Here is a 15,376-nt window from a genome sequence, read left to right on the forward strand (position 1 = left end):
TTCATACATACATCCCACCCTTCCTGTGTAAACAGGAGTGCCAACATGAGAAGACATGCCTTGTAAACTGTATGTCCGGCTGGTTAGAGCTGCTCTGCGTAGCTCTCGAGGGCTGCAGAGAAGATCAGTGAGGCCAAAAGCACTTCTTAGGATCAGACTCGGGTGGTTGCAGGCACTTCCCTAGCTTCTCACAGCCCGGAGGAGACCAATTCTGTTAAAAACAAACAACAAAATACACAGAACGATGATTCATACCAAGGATCTGCTAAGCCCTGTGCCCCAACCAGCCCTTTTTTGCTTCTCACAAAGACGCTCTTATGTCCTGCTGGAAAAACGAAACTCGTCTGGCAGCTGATGCTCCCGGGCTCCTCGACTTCCCAACTCCAAATACTGCTCACAAACAGCTTTAGGAAAGCCTACAAATCCTTCTGCAGCAGATGATCCCCCCTTCTGGGATACGGTGGTCTCCCCTGTACAAATGCAGCCTGCTGGGACTCTGGTGACCTCCCTCTCTTTCCTGTAGCAGCACGGAGCACGCAGCCCATGAGGTGAAACCCCCAGTTTTCCTGGGATCCAGAAAAGGGTTCTCATTCTTAGCACTAAGGTATCCATGCACTTTCTTGAGGAAACAAGCAAAAAGCAACAGAAGGCCAAGGGTGTGAGAGAGATAAGAGTGCCGGTATTTTAATGAGCTTTTTGATGGATGAATTCATGAACAGATGGAGTAGGAGGCATTTATGAGACAACTACTCCAGCACAAGCAGACCAAAACTATTTGCCTCCCTCGTTTCCGTGTTTCTTGAACTACGTTTCTCCAGCACGTGTACATCAGAGGAACAACATCAGCAAGGAAACCCACGGCAAACCCCGGGTTCCAAAGGGATTAACGACAGAAGGGATTTGCACAACCCCTTTTTCAACTTCATGAGGGGTCTGCCAGCTAAAATTTGGGGCTGTGGTAATGTGAACGGCAGGTTACAATTCCCAGTCTGCCTTCAGAAATCTTTTGCCTTCGTTCTCTGTCCCTCCCTCTCTCAAGGTCTATCCATCCATGGGAAATTCCTGCTTTCACCTATTGAAGGTCAGTTCAGCCCTGCCTTTCATTTTACTTATTTTTATCCTGCAAGTGATTTATGTTTTCTTGGAATTAAATTCCTACGGAGGAAAAGAAAAGCTGCACCCCAGAAAAAGGTGCCGGGAGCAGGAGTCTATTCCCTACAGCGGACAACAGATGGCAGTGAGACACCAGCTATCTCCGCAGAAGGAGCAGACCACGGAGGGGAGCTCCGGTGGAAGGCACCTCACTGCACGACCGGCTCCAGACGGTTGAGGAACGACAATTAACGCTGTTTTCTAAATCCGTTTCTCAATTTTAAAAACGCACAACCACAGCTGGACATTTCAGATGCCCGACCACTCTGTAGAAGCAACAGAGACCCAAAGAAACAATTGAAACGTTCGTTCTTTTGAAAAAAAAAAACCAAAACCCAAAAACCCCACCCCAAATCGTTTCTGCTTCGGTCTCGCAGTCCAAGTCGGCTTTCCTGGATCCGTGCTGAGAGCCCTGGGGACACCATGTGTGCTGCAAGTCAAACACACAGTCAAGCCAGCACGGCTCCGCTGCAGGGAGCGATTTCTCCTTCACTTCCACAGGAGGAAAACAGGGCAGAACCGGCTCCGTGGGAGCTTCATCTGCACTGCTGGTGGGATGCGCCACAGATGGGCCAGCAAACACTTCCCCTGCTCAGGAGGGCTGACGCCGCTGCGCTGACATCAATCCCAAGACTGCAGCAGCTACAAAACGATCCATCTGCTTTGCTCATGGATAAGTAAAGACAATTCTTCTCCTCTGTCCCAGAAAGGACATTAAATGCCCTTATCAAATAAGTGGGTGACAGAATTTAGAAGGCAGTGTTGGGCATGGTATGAATAGGTGATATTTATCTCCCAGCATCCCCCAAAGACAGATTTAGGGCCCAGCAATCCAAGAAGACTTGGTTATCTTCATTTCTGGTCCCAAAAAGCAATCATTTGGTGCCCGTTTATTTTAGTTTTGTGGCCACGTAATTAGCCTGTTAGGAGTTCACATAAAACAGAAAACTCGTAGTGTTTCCTGCTGGGATTTGACCATTTCTCCTGGGATCAGAATAACCCCCAGCCCACGGGGGAGGGCCTTCTCCCTCAGCAGATGGCCTGAATGATCTGGTTTGAGCTTGGCCGAGCACCGGAGCAGTCATCAGCTGCCTCGGCTTACAGACCAGGCAGGCATCGGTCGGCTTGGCCAAGCCCTGGACATTGCCGTAGCGAAAGCAGAAGCGGCAGCCCATGCTCTGCCAAACTTCGACCCGGCTGAGCTAGAACAAGGCCTGCTCGGGGAGAAGACTGACTCTCAAGGGCCTCAAAGAGAGGGCTGGGGTACGGGACGAAGCACGGGACCTCCAGTCCAGCCCTTTTTTTTTCCATTACACAACCCAAAGCCGCTGTTTGTTGACAAACAGGGACACCAGATGTTTTCACAGCACCTAAACACCCTGCGCCAGAGCCGCCGCAGAGCAGCCGAGTGTGCCTACAATTCATCAACCAGCTTTGGAGCTGGAAGTAGCACAGAAGAAATGCCTTTCCAGTGAAGGTCTCTGGCAGCAGCCAGGCACTGGGGAAGAGTGCCTGAACCCAAAAGGTCCCAGAGGAGCACAGAACAGTGTTTATTAAGGGAAAAGTTGAATAATGAAAGAAAACAACACAGAAACAATGGTCCTTCAAATCTTTTTCCTACTTAGCATCCAATAATAAAAAGATGTGGCAAAGCTAAAAAAGATCTTTGCCTTCTTACTAAGGAGACACAGCTCCACACTTTGCACTTTTCTGGCTGGCTGGAGATAGACTCTAAGCAGCAGGTACCGACTGTTTGTTTCAGAAGATTATTTCGGCGTCAGAAAGGTTTTGCCTGTTACTATTTTGTGTCAGTCTACAGGCACATCCCCTCGGACTACACACACTCTTGTCATCTGACAACTTGACTTCCTTGACAAACCATCCAGTTTCTCGAGAAACCATCCAGTTTCTCGACAAGCCAAGCAGCATTCGACAGGAAAGCCAAACTGTAACTTTCCAACGCGCAATTTGAAACAGAAAACAGAATTGAGGGTGTTTGTCACGTTTCAAGCCATAAAGACTCTGGAAAAGTCAGGCATGGGTGGAATTGGAGGAGACTGAGCAAGACCAAAGGTACTCACAAACATCACTGAAAAAGAGCTGCTGTCCCAGTCTCACCACTCGAAACACGGAGGACTTTAGAGATTGGCAGACGGGGATTAGAAAGGAGAAGGATCTGCAGCTGGAGATAGTGCCGTACCTCTGGGGAAGGAAGCCACAGAGTTGGCAGACCTAACCCCACTCCCTATGCACGAGCCTCCCCAGGCTGCTGCGCTCCACAGGTAGCGAGCAGCCCTCTCCTCTGGGGGACAGCCAGACAGCCCTTCGAACGTGCATCTCTCCTCCATCCCTCCCCAGCACCGGGTGGCATTTTGAAGCCTTTACAAAGCAGATTTTAAGCTAAGGGTTCCCAAATGCATCGACGCTTTAACCGCTCACCATGACGGCCTTGTCGCACACGTTCAGCTGCGGCTCCCCTGGCACCAGGGTCACTTGGTGCTGCTGGACGACGACCGATAGCTGCTCCATAGCCCTTTGGTATTCATCGCTGGCAAAGCTAGAAGGTGAAAAAACCACGGATGTCATTAGTGGGGCTTCATACACAGCATCCCTGCAGCGTCTGCATCGCTAAGCCGGCTCAGAAGACTTTTTTCTGGGCCGCAGCAAAGGAGAAGAGCACGGAAACACGCGGCTGACACTAACTGCCCGCAGGTCCGTAGGGGAATGAACCATCTGGGCTGACAGAGTCCAGCCTGGCTGGGCCTGGAGGCTGCGGCTCTGAGACGCTCTGCTTCGGGCAGCAAGGACGGCAGAGGGCTTGCCCTCGCCAGCAAAGCAGCACGTGGCTCCCGGCAGCTCACCTCTCGGCACGGGGCTTCGGCTTTCAAAACCGCGAGTCCCCGCGGCCCCTAAATGGGTCGCTTCGTAGTCGGGCAGATACGCTGCAGGCTCGTGTGGATTCCCAAGGGGAAAAGGAGGCACGTACAGAGAAGGGTGCTTCTGGGGTCGGCCTTGAGCTCACCACCTATCGAGGGTGACTTCCTAGACACGGGACAAACACCTGGCCGGACGTGTTAGTGCGCAAACAAGTTTGCCGAGGCGATCCCGCCAGCGTGTCACCCAAGAGGTGACCCAGCTCTCCTCCCCTCTTCCGAGTGCTTTTCTGTAACACGGGCGTCACGCGGAGGCATTTGTTGCAGGGAATGAAAGGTAACGTTGACACTCTGTTTTTCAAGAGCGTTCTCAAGCGAAGGGTTTCAAACACAACCGTTGGCGAGTAAGACTTCACAATCACCAAGCAAGACGAGCTAATGTTATGCAAACAGGAAGATGGAGAAGAAGAATAGAAGTGACTTGTCCAAGACAAGAATACCTCCTCCATTTCGCAACATCCACCCCGGGGTTCTGCCCCATCTACATTCTTCCATTACAGCTTTATTATTCCAAGCTGGGACCCATCTGTCATGCTCCAAGCCCTCATCCAGGCTTATAAATTACCAGATTTTTATCCGCCCGGTTACTCCAGTAGGTACTTGTTTAAGTGGTTCAGGGTGTACTTCGCTAATACTTCAAGTATTTCTAAAATGGAGCATTACTACCCAATGATCTCATTTTGTCCACCACGTTAAGAGTCGCTTGAAAAACAGAGAGCGGCAAATTGCTTCTGAAGATAAAAGAAACAATGCAGCTTGGTCCTGACCTCAGGCTCCCTTTGCTTACAGTCCAAGCTGGCCACCAGCCCCACACTCCAGCTAATTTCCTTCTTTGAAAAACAATCACATTTCGAAGCCCAGTAATGTGCCAACAGTTTCCAGTAAACCCTATAAATATCACATCTCGGCAACCATCCAGAGAGAAGCTGATTGCGGGGATGGGCCTGAGCTTTGCTGATAGAGAACCGGACGGGAATTTGAAATGACAAGATTGAGCAAACTAATCTGTGGCTCTCACACCCAGCTAGCTGTATCCTGGTGGAGAGGCTATCACCGGGACCGCCTGCGTGATCCGTACGGATCACCCTGAAATTCAGATTATTCTCGCAAAGCTCCCAAATTTTCCTGCTCCTCTCCCTGCGCATCCCACCTCAGCTCTTCCTCCTGCTCTGCCCCGAAAAGCGCTGAAAGCAGAGGGACAGGCAGAAGCTTGGGAGCTGCCAAAGACCATCCCTGACTCCCACCTGGCTGAGGACACTGAAGGCAGCCAGCGCTTGGCTCGGCCGCTCTTGCATCCCGGTGGCCTTGCGGTTCGGCGGGGTTTTATCTGGGAGCCCCCTGGCTGCATTTCAAGCGCTCGGGATTGCCAGCCCGGCAGCCTGCTTGAAAAAAAAAACCCCTCCAACCAGATTTTTACAAGAGGCAGCGGGGGGTTTCAAGCTCGCCCGTGTCGGCACGCAGAGGGCAGCGGACACGGGAGAGCCTGCACACCGAGAGAAAAGGCCGCGGAGACAAACACACCGAGGGAGCCTGGCTGCGACCGCAGGCGAGCGCCAGGGATGCAGGCAGCGTGTTGGGAGATCTGAGCTGGAGACTGGATGAAACGGGGCAGCCAGACACATTTCAAAGCCCACGTACTCCAGTGATGGAAACGGAGATGAAACGCAGCTCAGGGAGACACGGGTATTTCCGTGGGTTGGCTTTCTAATGCACCTATTGTGCCAGGGTTTGAAAGCTCCTCCAAACCCGAGCTAATCATGCTTTATTAAGATCCTCGTCTGAAGGATTAATATGAATTAATACATATTTTAATCAATTGCTAGAGTCTAACAGATAGATATCAACTCATTTAATGCCTCCTGCTGCCGCTCTCGTAACCACCGTGTTTATTTCTGTCACACACTTGTGTCATCTCTCCAGCATTTAAGATCTTCTTTTGGAAGTGGACCCGCAAGATAAAATGTTGCTGCGAACTAATTAAGCTCCACAGCATCTTTGCAAATATTTAAGTGCTAAAGAGATAGCCCAATTTCATCCACCGAAATGGCTTTTCATACACAGGATTCCAAATTAGCTATAATCTGGACAGACCCGTGGAAAACACAGCTGTGCTCTGGATGAAAGATAAACAATATGTTGTCACGACTGCTGCTTTTTGCTCCAAATATGCCAGTCCTGTTGCAGTGAAAAAAAAAAAAATCAATCTTTTTTTTTTGCTATAATCTTAACTACTGCGTATATCCATGGCATTGTCGCTCATTAGCAACCTGAGACACGTGGATGTTGCAGTATAACAAAGTAGGCTCGAGTCATTTAAATCATCTTCTTGCTTTAATTCCCATGTTCAGGACACGCCAGGCTTTTTCAGCTAGCTCAGCAGCGACAGGAAATCTCGGCCTAACCTCAGCTCCTGGTGTTTCTGAACTGTTCTCCCCTGCAGCGCCTACACTTTTGGATTATTTCAGCATTTAGCACAGGCTGAATGACTTCCCCAAAGCACGGTAGAGGCGGCTCGGCAGATACAAAAGGCTGGCGCTCCTCACACAAGCACAAAGCTGGCTAAAGCTAAGGAACACGTATAGATTATGCTCCCATCGCACCGCTAACCTATAAACCTTGTCTCAGTAGGGCTTAACGTGCTCTTAAGCTGGCTAAACCTGTTGACACTGGCTTAAACCATATCCGATTGCAGCTGTCTTCCTTGTGTTCAAGCACGGGACAGTGACAGACCCCGAGCGCTGCACGGTGTCAGTCAGCGCTGGAAGACCATCACAGATCGTCTCCAGGTGCCTCCACGAAACACACGAACTATCTTCCTCACCCGGACACGTGTCACGCCTCCACGCGCAGCCGGGGACTGCGACGCCTGCCGGGTGGCACCAGCCCCGGGGCTGGCAGTCGCACGAAGCCGGGGTCACTGAGACAAAGCCGTGCTGGTGTGGGGCGGGGGGGTTGGTTTTCCTGCCTTGGCCCCATTCCTCACTCGGATGAGCTCAGGTTTTGCTCGGACAGACCTGTTTAGCTCCACCACGTGCACCAAGATCCAATATCCACGCAGGGATTCGTAAAGAATACTATTTACTGACTGCACACGGGCGGGGTTGGGTTCAAACTATCCCCAGCCCTACCAAGAAGTGCCTTTCGAGAAAAAAAATCTGCAGGAGAAGAGTGCCTTTAATCTGCGTGTAAGACGGGGATAATTACTTCACGGTAATCAGTCTGAGCTGTTAACGGAGCTGGGAACCGCTCCCTCTTACCCGGAGTCCCATCATTTCCCTGCCTGCCTGCGCAGGACTGGGCTGCAAGGGCAGGGTTTGCTACGCTCTGTTCCGAACAAAGATGATGCTCTCTGTACAGGTGTTGGGGCATTATTGCCTGCCTGAAGATCCAGAGCTCGCTGCCTCCGGGGCATGCTGCATTTCGTATTCTAGTTCAACAATCCTGCGGAAAGAGAGCTGGGAATAGCACTGGAAGAATGAGAGGGTGAGCAGGTGGTGCTGCGAGGAGTTCGCTCAAAGAGATCCCCCAGCGTACACCAAATTATTCCGCGCTCAGAACGAGCGAACGGAGTGGACAAAGTCCAGGGTCATTACACTAATTGACACTTTACCTCCGGGAAGTCTCTGGAGATCCAATCAGGGCTGGATCGGGAGCGTGGGGTCCCAGGCACAGGTGTGGCCTGTGCTTCCTTCATTTCGTGTAATTGTGCCTTGGCAAGCTGTTCCCATCTCCTCCCTGCCAAACAGCTCCGGCGTAACCTGCTCTGCTGTTAACCCCGCCGTGCCCTGCGCTGAAATGCAGGTTTGGCAGAAGGAGGGTTTGTCTCGCGCTAAACCGGAGCACGTCAGAGCTCCGGTTTAGTCTTGCAGGCGTCGGTCCTTCACCGTCAGGTCTGCCAGCACCCCGAGGTGCACGGAGAGGGCGATTCTCTGCCGTCATACACACACCCTCCAACAGATCAGAGGGTCATCTATTAAAGAGCATTTTCAGCATCTTTTTAAATCCAGATCCTGACATTTTACACCTCGTGCTGATGATTCATAGGTGGGCACAGCGCAGTGTGTGTATCCGGGGAGCGACAGGACCGTGTTCTTACCGAGAGGACCGTAACAAAACGGGTATCGCAGAGCGTGCCTCACGGAAACCTGACAGCGGGCTCTTGACGGCAGCGTTCGGATTTATAGCATGTTTTACCAGATGCACGTGAAGTTATGGGAAGAGCATAAAACTCGGCTAATGACTTGTACATTTTACTTCCTTCTCCACTGGAATTATTTTAATTAAAAACATTATTTTTAATTGTGAAATGCACCCAGATTCAGGTAATTTGATTTTATCTGTTATCAGTGCTTTGAGGCTGCTCAGCGCTGTAGTATCCAAGTCTTGATCTTGTCCCATTATTCAGTCTTCCTCAGTTCCTCTCTTCCATTATCGAGTTTATTTGCAATTTAAAGTCTGCACAATACATAAGGCAGACAACAGGTTTGGGGCTCTGCTGCTGAAACGCGGCGACGTGCAATTACCACAGAGACTCGCTGGGGTGAAGGAAAACAGACAGGGAATCAAAGGGAAGGCTGAAGCGTGGCCCCGTACCCCAGTTCACCTCTCTGGTCCAGCAGCATCCGCGGGCCCCAGATGCAAATACCCCCGTGCGGGGCACGTGGCCAGTTAGCCACAGGACGACCTGGAGTATGGATGACGCCTCTCCCCTCTGTGGAGTCTCTAACCATGCCCGCAGCCTTCCTTGCAGCAAGGAGATGGGATCGTGCCGATCCTCTACCTGGCCACGTCTTTTCATGGAAGCTGCAACTCCCCAGCTTCGAGAATCCTGCCTTTCTGCTGGATTTCACTGGGGGAGGCCACAGCGCACGGCAGAGGGGATAAAGAGAGCGGGACTCAGTAAAGCCTTAGTCTCTGTGCAAACAGGCGACAGAAAATAACGACTATCCACCTCATCCTCCCGCCAGTCGCTTCAGCGGTATTTCCTAATCATAATTTAAGCAATATGCTCTTCAGGCCACTTTCTGGAGGCTGGAGGACTGCCTGGACCTGCCTCTGAAAGAAGACGGCGTCCGTTTCAAACGGCGTTTTGCATTGTTTAAACCGGTTCATCTGGCTTTTTACTGCAATACTCCCGTTTTATACGGCATCACTCAAGTCTGAACAGTCACTCATCAAAACACCAGCAGGCTGTTGGGTCTGCCCCGGCCCAGCACGAGCTACAGGTTGTTCAGGCAGTGTGTGCCACCACGCAGTGCTGATCCCCGGGCAAGGAGCCGCTATCGATCGAGATAGTTGCCTCCATTCTTAGTCGCCAGGCGAGTGACTGTCCTCTGCGGATGTATTTTGACGCAGCCCTCTTCCCTCCAGAGCTGGCTGTGTCCCGGCTCTCACACTTCTGACCGCTTCTCTGTGCCCAGCCCCTGCATGGCTGATGCTCCACGTCTCTCACTGGCCTCGCTGAGGCTCTCTATCCACAGCTCCCCGCGGTTTCCACAGTTCCAGTGCTCCTCAGTGCCACCTCTCCTGTGGCAGCAGCTAACTCGCCCCTGCAATGCGGTTGGTACCATTCCCCTTCTTTTTCAAGAAGACGAGGAGTCAGCATTTCTCCTGGGCAAGATCCTGGCTCTTTGTCATACCCATTTTTTGCCCCCATTTTGCACCTTCGCTTTTTTCCCCACCGCGAGGTTTCTGCCCTGATCAGTAAGGTGAGACCGGCAACTTTTCTATCAGATCCTTTCCCCTCTAGCTTCCCTTCAGGAGCTTCTTCCCTTCTTTTCTGGCTCCATAACCAGTGCAATTACCTCTCTGATGATTTCCTGGATTTTCCATCTGCTCGAAATAGGCACTTGTGAGCTCTCTCGTTAATTAATGTGTTCTAAAATCATTACGTTCATCAACCAAGCCTTATCGCTTCCATTTTTGCCATAATAGTAAAATCCATTGCCCTGGGTAAAACACAGGTATTCTGACATTCAAAACGGAGTAAGCTCAGTTTTGAGCAGAGGTTAATTGCTCAAAGCAGAAGTTGCTGCTAACCTGGAGCAGCACCAAGGCGTGAGCACGCTGTACTTGCTTGTTAGTCAGCCTTTGCCCCTCTGGCTCAAACTGACAGAATTTCAGAGGTTTCTGTTAGAAATTCTTTTTGCAGCTTTGGAGTCTGACTCAAAACACTCTGCTTCAGTCTGCATTAGGTATTTTTGTTAACTGGATTTTAAGCTGTGCCAGCTTTTGCTGTGTATTATTACTCGTGTTCTTCCTGGCTGGCAATGACTTATTTTAGTAAAGGTGTGTATGAAGAGTAATCTGTGACTTGGGTCATAAAACTGACAACTCGCTGTGAAGATGTACCCAACAGCTCATTTTACTGACTTTGTCACATACGATTCGAATGGGGAAACAAGTTCCCTGTGTGGTACTTGGCGGACACATAATACCCCAAACGTAACAGAATTCGGCAAAGAACAAGGCCTATCAGATCTTTGAGTTCCGCATTCTGATAAATTGGGTAACAACGGCACCCCACGGGTTTTATATAAAGCAAAAACCCCTCGTAATTGTGTCTAGGGAGGAAACAAAATACTGCTTAGAGAAATGCTTCTGCTTTGTGTGCTGCCCAACACACCGTCTTATTTATAAATATTTTAAAATTGAGAGCTATCATAGAAGAGAGATCTTCTGTCCCACAGCCTACAAGATCTGGTCAATCTCGTGACGACAGAGGACACAAACGGTTCACTTCTCACGACGCAAAGACCAGATAAGAAGGTAACACTTATCCAAGTGCAGTTACATTACCGTTTTGGGCAACCAAAAGGCAGATGATTTACCAGTAACCACACTTCTTGGAAATATATTGAGCCCGGTACAGCAGGTCTTCTTACTACAAGAACCTCTCCAGATGCCTGTTTTGCCTCGTCAGTACCTGCAGGCGTGTTCATCCCCCACCTCGTCCTGCAGCCCCATAAATACCGAGCTTGTCCTATGGTGCCAAGCTTCTCCCAATGCTGGCACCCCAGAGCCCTGCAGTTCTCAGGGGAGTCCTCCTCTTTCCCGGAGAGAGGGGGTAAGAGCTTGGTAGTGACGTATCCGACACCAGCGCTGAGCATTTCAGCCCTGAAGGTCAACTACAGCACTGGGCTCTTGCTCCACCCAGTCTGTGGACGGGATGATGTAAATGTGTCATCCCCTGGGCAAGCTCAGGCAGCGGGAGAACTCACAACTCATAATTGGCACCGCTATGAGTCCTGACGAACGACGTGAAGTCTGTGAAGCTGTTGGATTGCTGGGCTGAAGTTCCAGTCCAGACTGGGAATTATCTTTCAAAGCGAGGGGATAAACACAACTGCGTCCCTCAGCAGAAGCTGGGGAGCAGGAGGCGGTCCAGCCGAAACCAGAGGGGCAACAGCAGGAGGAAACGGTCACGGCCCTGTTGGGAGGGTCTGCTCCTCGAGTCAGATGTGGGTAGGGGGGCATGCACAGCCTTACAGGAGGGGGAAGGTAAGTGCAGGGTGCCATATGGCTCAAAACCGCCAGACGCGTCCTCAACACGACGACAGGACCTGCCTGTAATTGCCTGACCAGTTTTTCCACTGCATGAAAAGTGCTCCTGTGGGAGATAAGCTTCTGCTGGTATTGTTTCCAGGCAGACTGCAGGAAATCCAGTGAACCGTCAGGAAGAGGAAGGACTTGTCCTGCTTCACCATGAAACCCAGGGGACTGACACCTTTACGTGCTGTCTCCAGATCCTGAAGGACTTACATCTTCAGTGGTCCCTTTAGCAGCCGGTTTCTCCAACGGCGATCGAAAAGGCTGATGGCCACGTTACGAGAGGAACTCAAATCGTAGCCTTGGAAGCGTCCCTCAGCGTCGTGCAGGACCTTGTGTGCAGTGTCGTGACCCAAAGATGAGACGGCCTGAGCATAAGCACCCTGCGAGTCAAGAGTGTTGCCGCAGGTGACCGAGCTGACTGATTTCTAGGATGCCCTGAGATCCCTTAGGATCCTCCAGGGAGCCCAAATATATAAGCAGTAAATCTCTCTGGAGGTACGTGGGATCTTGCCCTTCAGGCACAGCAATGAAGCCTCTTCCCAGTGTTTTTGCACGTGACCTCACTCCAAACTAATGCAAACCAAGAGATATGACAGATTATTAAAATCATCTTAGGGAGAAGAAAAGGCTGCACTAAAATAAGGAATAAATGAAGTAAAAAACGAGCAAAAGCAGGCAGAGAGAACAGGGCATCGGTGTGCCACGCTGCTCCCTTGCAGCAGCAGCAAACCATAAAATCCAGAGCAGATTTAACAAAGCAAAGTGGTAACAGTAAATGACATAAAAGAGGGAAAGACACCGATAAATCAGGGGTGCAACGCAAATTTCTCTCGATGCTTTGGCACCAGAGGAGCCAAGCTGGTGAAAGAGCCGCATGATACCCCTCCAGGGCCGCAGGAGGGTGAACGGAGGAGCGTGGCCGACGTGGACTGCAAACACACGCAGACCTCGGGCTGAGGCACACGCGATACGAGCACACCCAGCGTGCCCAGACAGACAGATGCACGCTTGGAGGGGAATGCTGGATTCCCTTCTGAGGAACATTAGTGTCGGGACTCCCAACAGGCTGTCTGCCAAGGGGGATAATTAAGCTAAATAAAAATACACAACAGTAACAGCTCCACAAATGAGGATAATTTAATTACCACATTCGATATAGGAGACCCACTTCCCATGAGTTTTCCATTGTGACCAGAGAGGCGACAATAGCAGCAGAACACGCTGCGGAAAGGAAGATTCATTTACTAAAAAGAGGCTTTCCATTAGGGTCTGCATCTTAAACAAGATCACAGCTTTCCATAATCATGTCATAATCTTGCCATAAAATTCAATCAAAGCAACAGCTTGTGAATGCCCCAAAATCAATGGAACCGTATGAGAAACGATTGCAGATGTAACACTGGAATTTATTTCAGTGCTCAATCCGTGGTGGTGAGGAACGCCTGAACAACAGGGAGGCAGGTGTCCTGCAAACACCTCTTTGGGAAGCGCTCCTCTCCCTCAAATTCAGAGGAAACACAAACAGTAGGGAAACCACAGTTCACTTAATGCTACCCATTTGTTTGATTTTTGGGAAAAGAGGTCGTTTCTATCCACCCATCTTCCTAAAATAAAACAGTTGTTAAAACCAAACAGCCTCCTCTGGAATCCCAGCCCAGCAGCGCAGTTTCGCTGAGCTGAATTGAAAACACAAGAGCTGCGGATTTGCTTTATTTATTAGCGCCGAAACGCGAGAGAAAGCGAGAGCCGACGTGCTGGGCTTCTGAAGAGCTTCATACCCTGCACGACGCACCTCTAGGGTGCTCATCTGTTAAGTGAGAGAGAAGTGAAAATATTTTTCCTCCCCTTCTCTCTCTAGTGAAAACACTTAGTGGACAGCACAGGCTCGGTTCTTTTGAAAGTAATGGAGTGAGTGCAGCCACTCAATTATTTAAAACAGCTGAGTAATTGCAGTCCTGTCAGCTCAGAAAACATCCCTCTGTTAAAGCCGCTGCCCAAACCCATTTCTGCGCAGGCAGCCACAGCAGCGCTGGTTTTCTCTTTCTTTATTCCCACACCCTCCGAGCGGGAGCCGCGAGCGAGGGACGAGGCTGCATGCCCCTGCTCGCAGCTAGTTTTGCTGCAGGGTAGAACTCATCAGCAGAAGGAAGGAGGGAGGGAGGTGGGGACACCTTGGGAGCTTTTTTTTTTTGGAGGTGGCAGGTTTGTACGCGAGCTGTGCTGGCTGATGATTGCATAAATCCTTACAGAAATCTCTCAGGGCACGGTGCGCGCCGGAGATAAATATTACAATAGCAGGCTTATAGGAAAATGGATTCAGACAGTCAGGAGAGCCCAAGGATGGAAGAGGATTGGGCAGAAAGTCCTCTTGCTAAAGGCCCTCTGGAGAAGCTCCTTCAGCAGGGGCTAGGAGATCGGAAGGTGACCACAGCTGCCCTCCCACAGATTCCAGCACACAGAGCACGCAAAGATCACTGGCCCTTTCCTCCCCAGCCCCAAAACACCCAGAGAATCGCAGCTCCAACGCACGCGCTCCCCAGCACCGCTGCCGATTCCGCAGCTGCCCTGCACTCCGTCCTGCCCTGTCCAAAAGCGTGAGTTTTGCCTCCCCCACCAGGGGCTGTAGGACACAGAAGAAGAACAACCGCACCGATGGGTCGAGCCGCGGACACACGCACATCCCTCTAACCTGACCGTCTGAAACCGGTTTTGTTCCTTTTCTTTCCACTACCCTCACCAGTAACGGCCTTCTGGGACAGTTTTTCAAGCAGCTTGCAAGAAACAGCTACGGAGGCAAACGAATCACATAAAGCACACGCTGACAGCGCCGGGAGCGTTTGCATCTTCGTTAGCTGGCTCACCTTAACGGGTACTTCTCTCCGGGATCCCTGCCCAGGTGGAAAAGCAGCGGCAGGGTAGTGTGCTCCTCCTGCGTGTGTGTTGTCACTCCAGAGACGTTCTGCCCAGGACAGAAATCAATGCCCTGCAGTGAAGAGGAGAGAGTTCATCAAGGGTGAAGCAGGGGAGGGAGCAAAATTTGAGCTGATGCCGCTTTCTTCAGCACCTTGTTCCAATATACCTGCAAAAGGCAGAATTATTTTAAACCAGGAGTCCGCTTCAGTCTGCAGAGCGGATTTTGATTTGATGGGGTAAAACAAGGTGGCAATGTTGGCTGACATAAAAGCTGAAGCAGGCCTTACATTCTTGCCTTATAAAAAAGTAATCTCTATAAAATATTCATTAAAATGAAATGGCAAGACAAAAGACAAAGAGGTGAAACCATTTAATCTTAAAAATGCTGCACGTGGAATGTATTTTCTCTCTTTGGTTTCCATGGCTTCAAAATACACAGGGAGGATGGGATCACTCGGCAGTTCTGATGGAAAAAGCAACAGTCCCAGGGGAGACAAACAGCCAAAGCAAGGGGCATCACCCCGAGAGGCAGCGGGCACCTGCTAGCCTCCCCGAAAACCCAGCTTGCCAGCACCTGACACCAGACCTGAAGGATCCGTTTCACTGAAGAACAAAGCAAATCTGGGTAATTTTAAAGAAATGGGTGCGTTTATCGATCGGAGTCATAGCAGGCTGGTATTGAGGCGCTCACCTGGAAACGACCGTGGGGCTGACAGAGCCGTACTAAGTCTAGAGACATTCCTATCACCAACATCCAAGTCTACGGGGTCAGGAGTTGGGATTTTCCCTGCAGTGGCTGTGGATACGAGTACTGGGACTCTCCCTGT

The 15,376-nt window shown here is 50.6% G+C and overlaps 1 protein-coding gene across 1 annotated transcript in view; it reads right to left on the reverse strand.

Moving 5' to 3' along the window:
- Positions 1–69: 69 nt before the first annotated feature.
- GALNS (galactosamine (N-acetyl)-6-sulfatase) overlaps positions 70–15,376 on the reverse strand; it is a 46,289-nt gene continuing 30,982 nt past the window's right edge. Inside the window, exons 12-14 of the mRNA XM_086469108.1 lie at positions 14,498–14,619; positions 3,592–3,709; positions 70–211 (exon numbers count right to left, since the gene is read on the reverse strand). Of these exons, the coding sequence (XP_086325234.1) occupies positions 125–211; positions 3,592–3,709; positions 14,498–14,619 (327 nt within the window). The 3' untranslated portion in view covers positions 70–124. The remainder of the gene's footprint in view (positions 212–3,591; positions 3,710–14,497; positions 14,620–15,376) is intronic.

This window comes from Leptosomus discolor, chromosome 8 (assembly GCF_034619465.1).
Source record: "Leptosomus discolor isolate bLepDis1 chromosome 8, bLepDis1.hap2, whole genome shotgun sequence".
In the NCBI taxonomy this organism is placed as follows: Eukaryota; Metazoa; Chordata; class Aves; order Leptosomiformes; family Leptosomidae; genus Leptosomus; species Leptosomus discolor.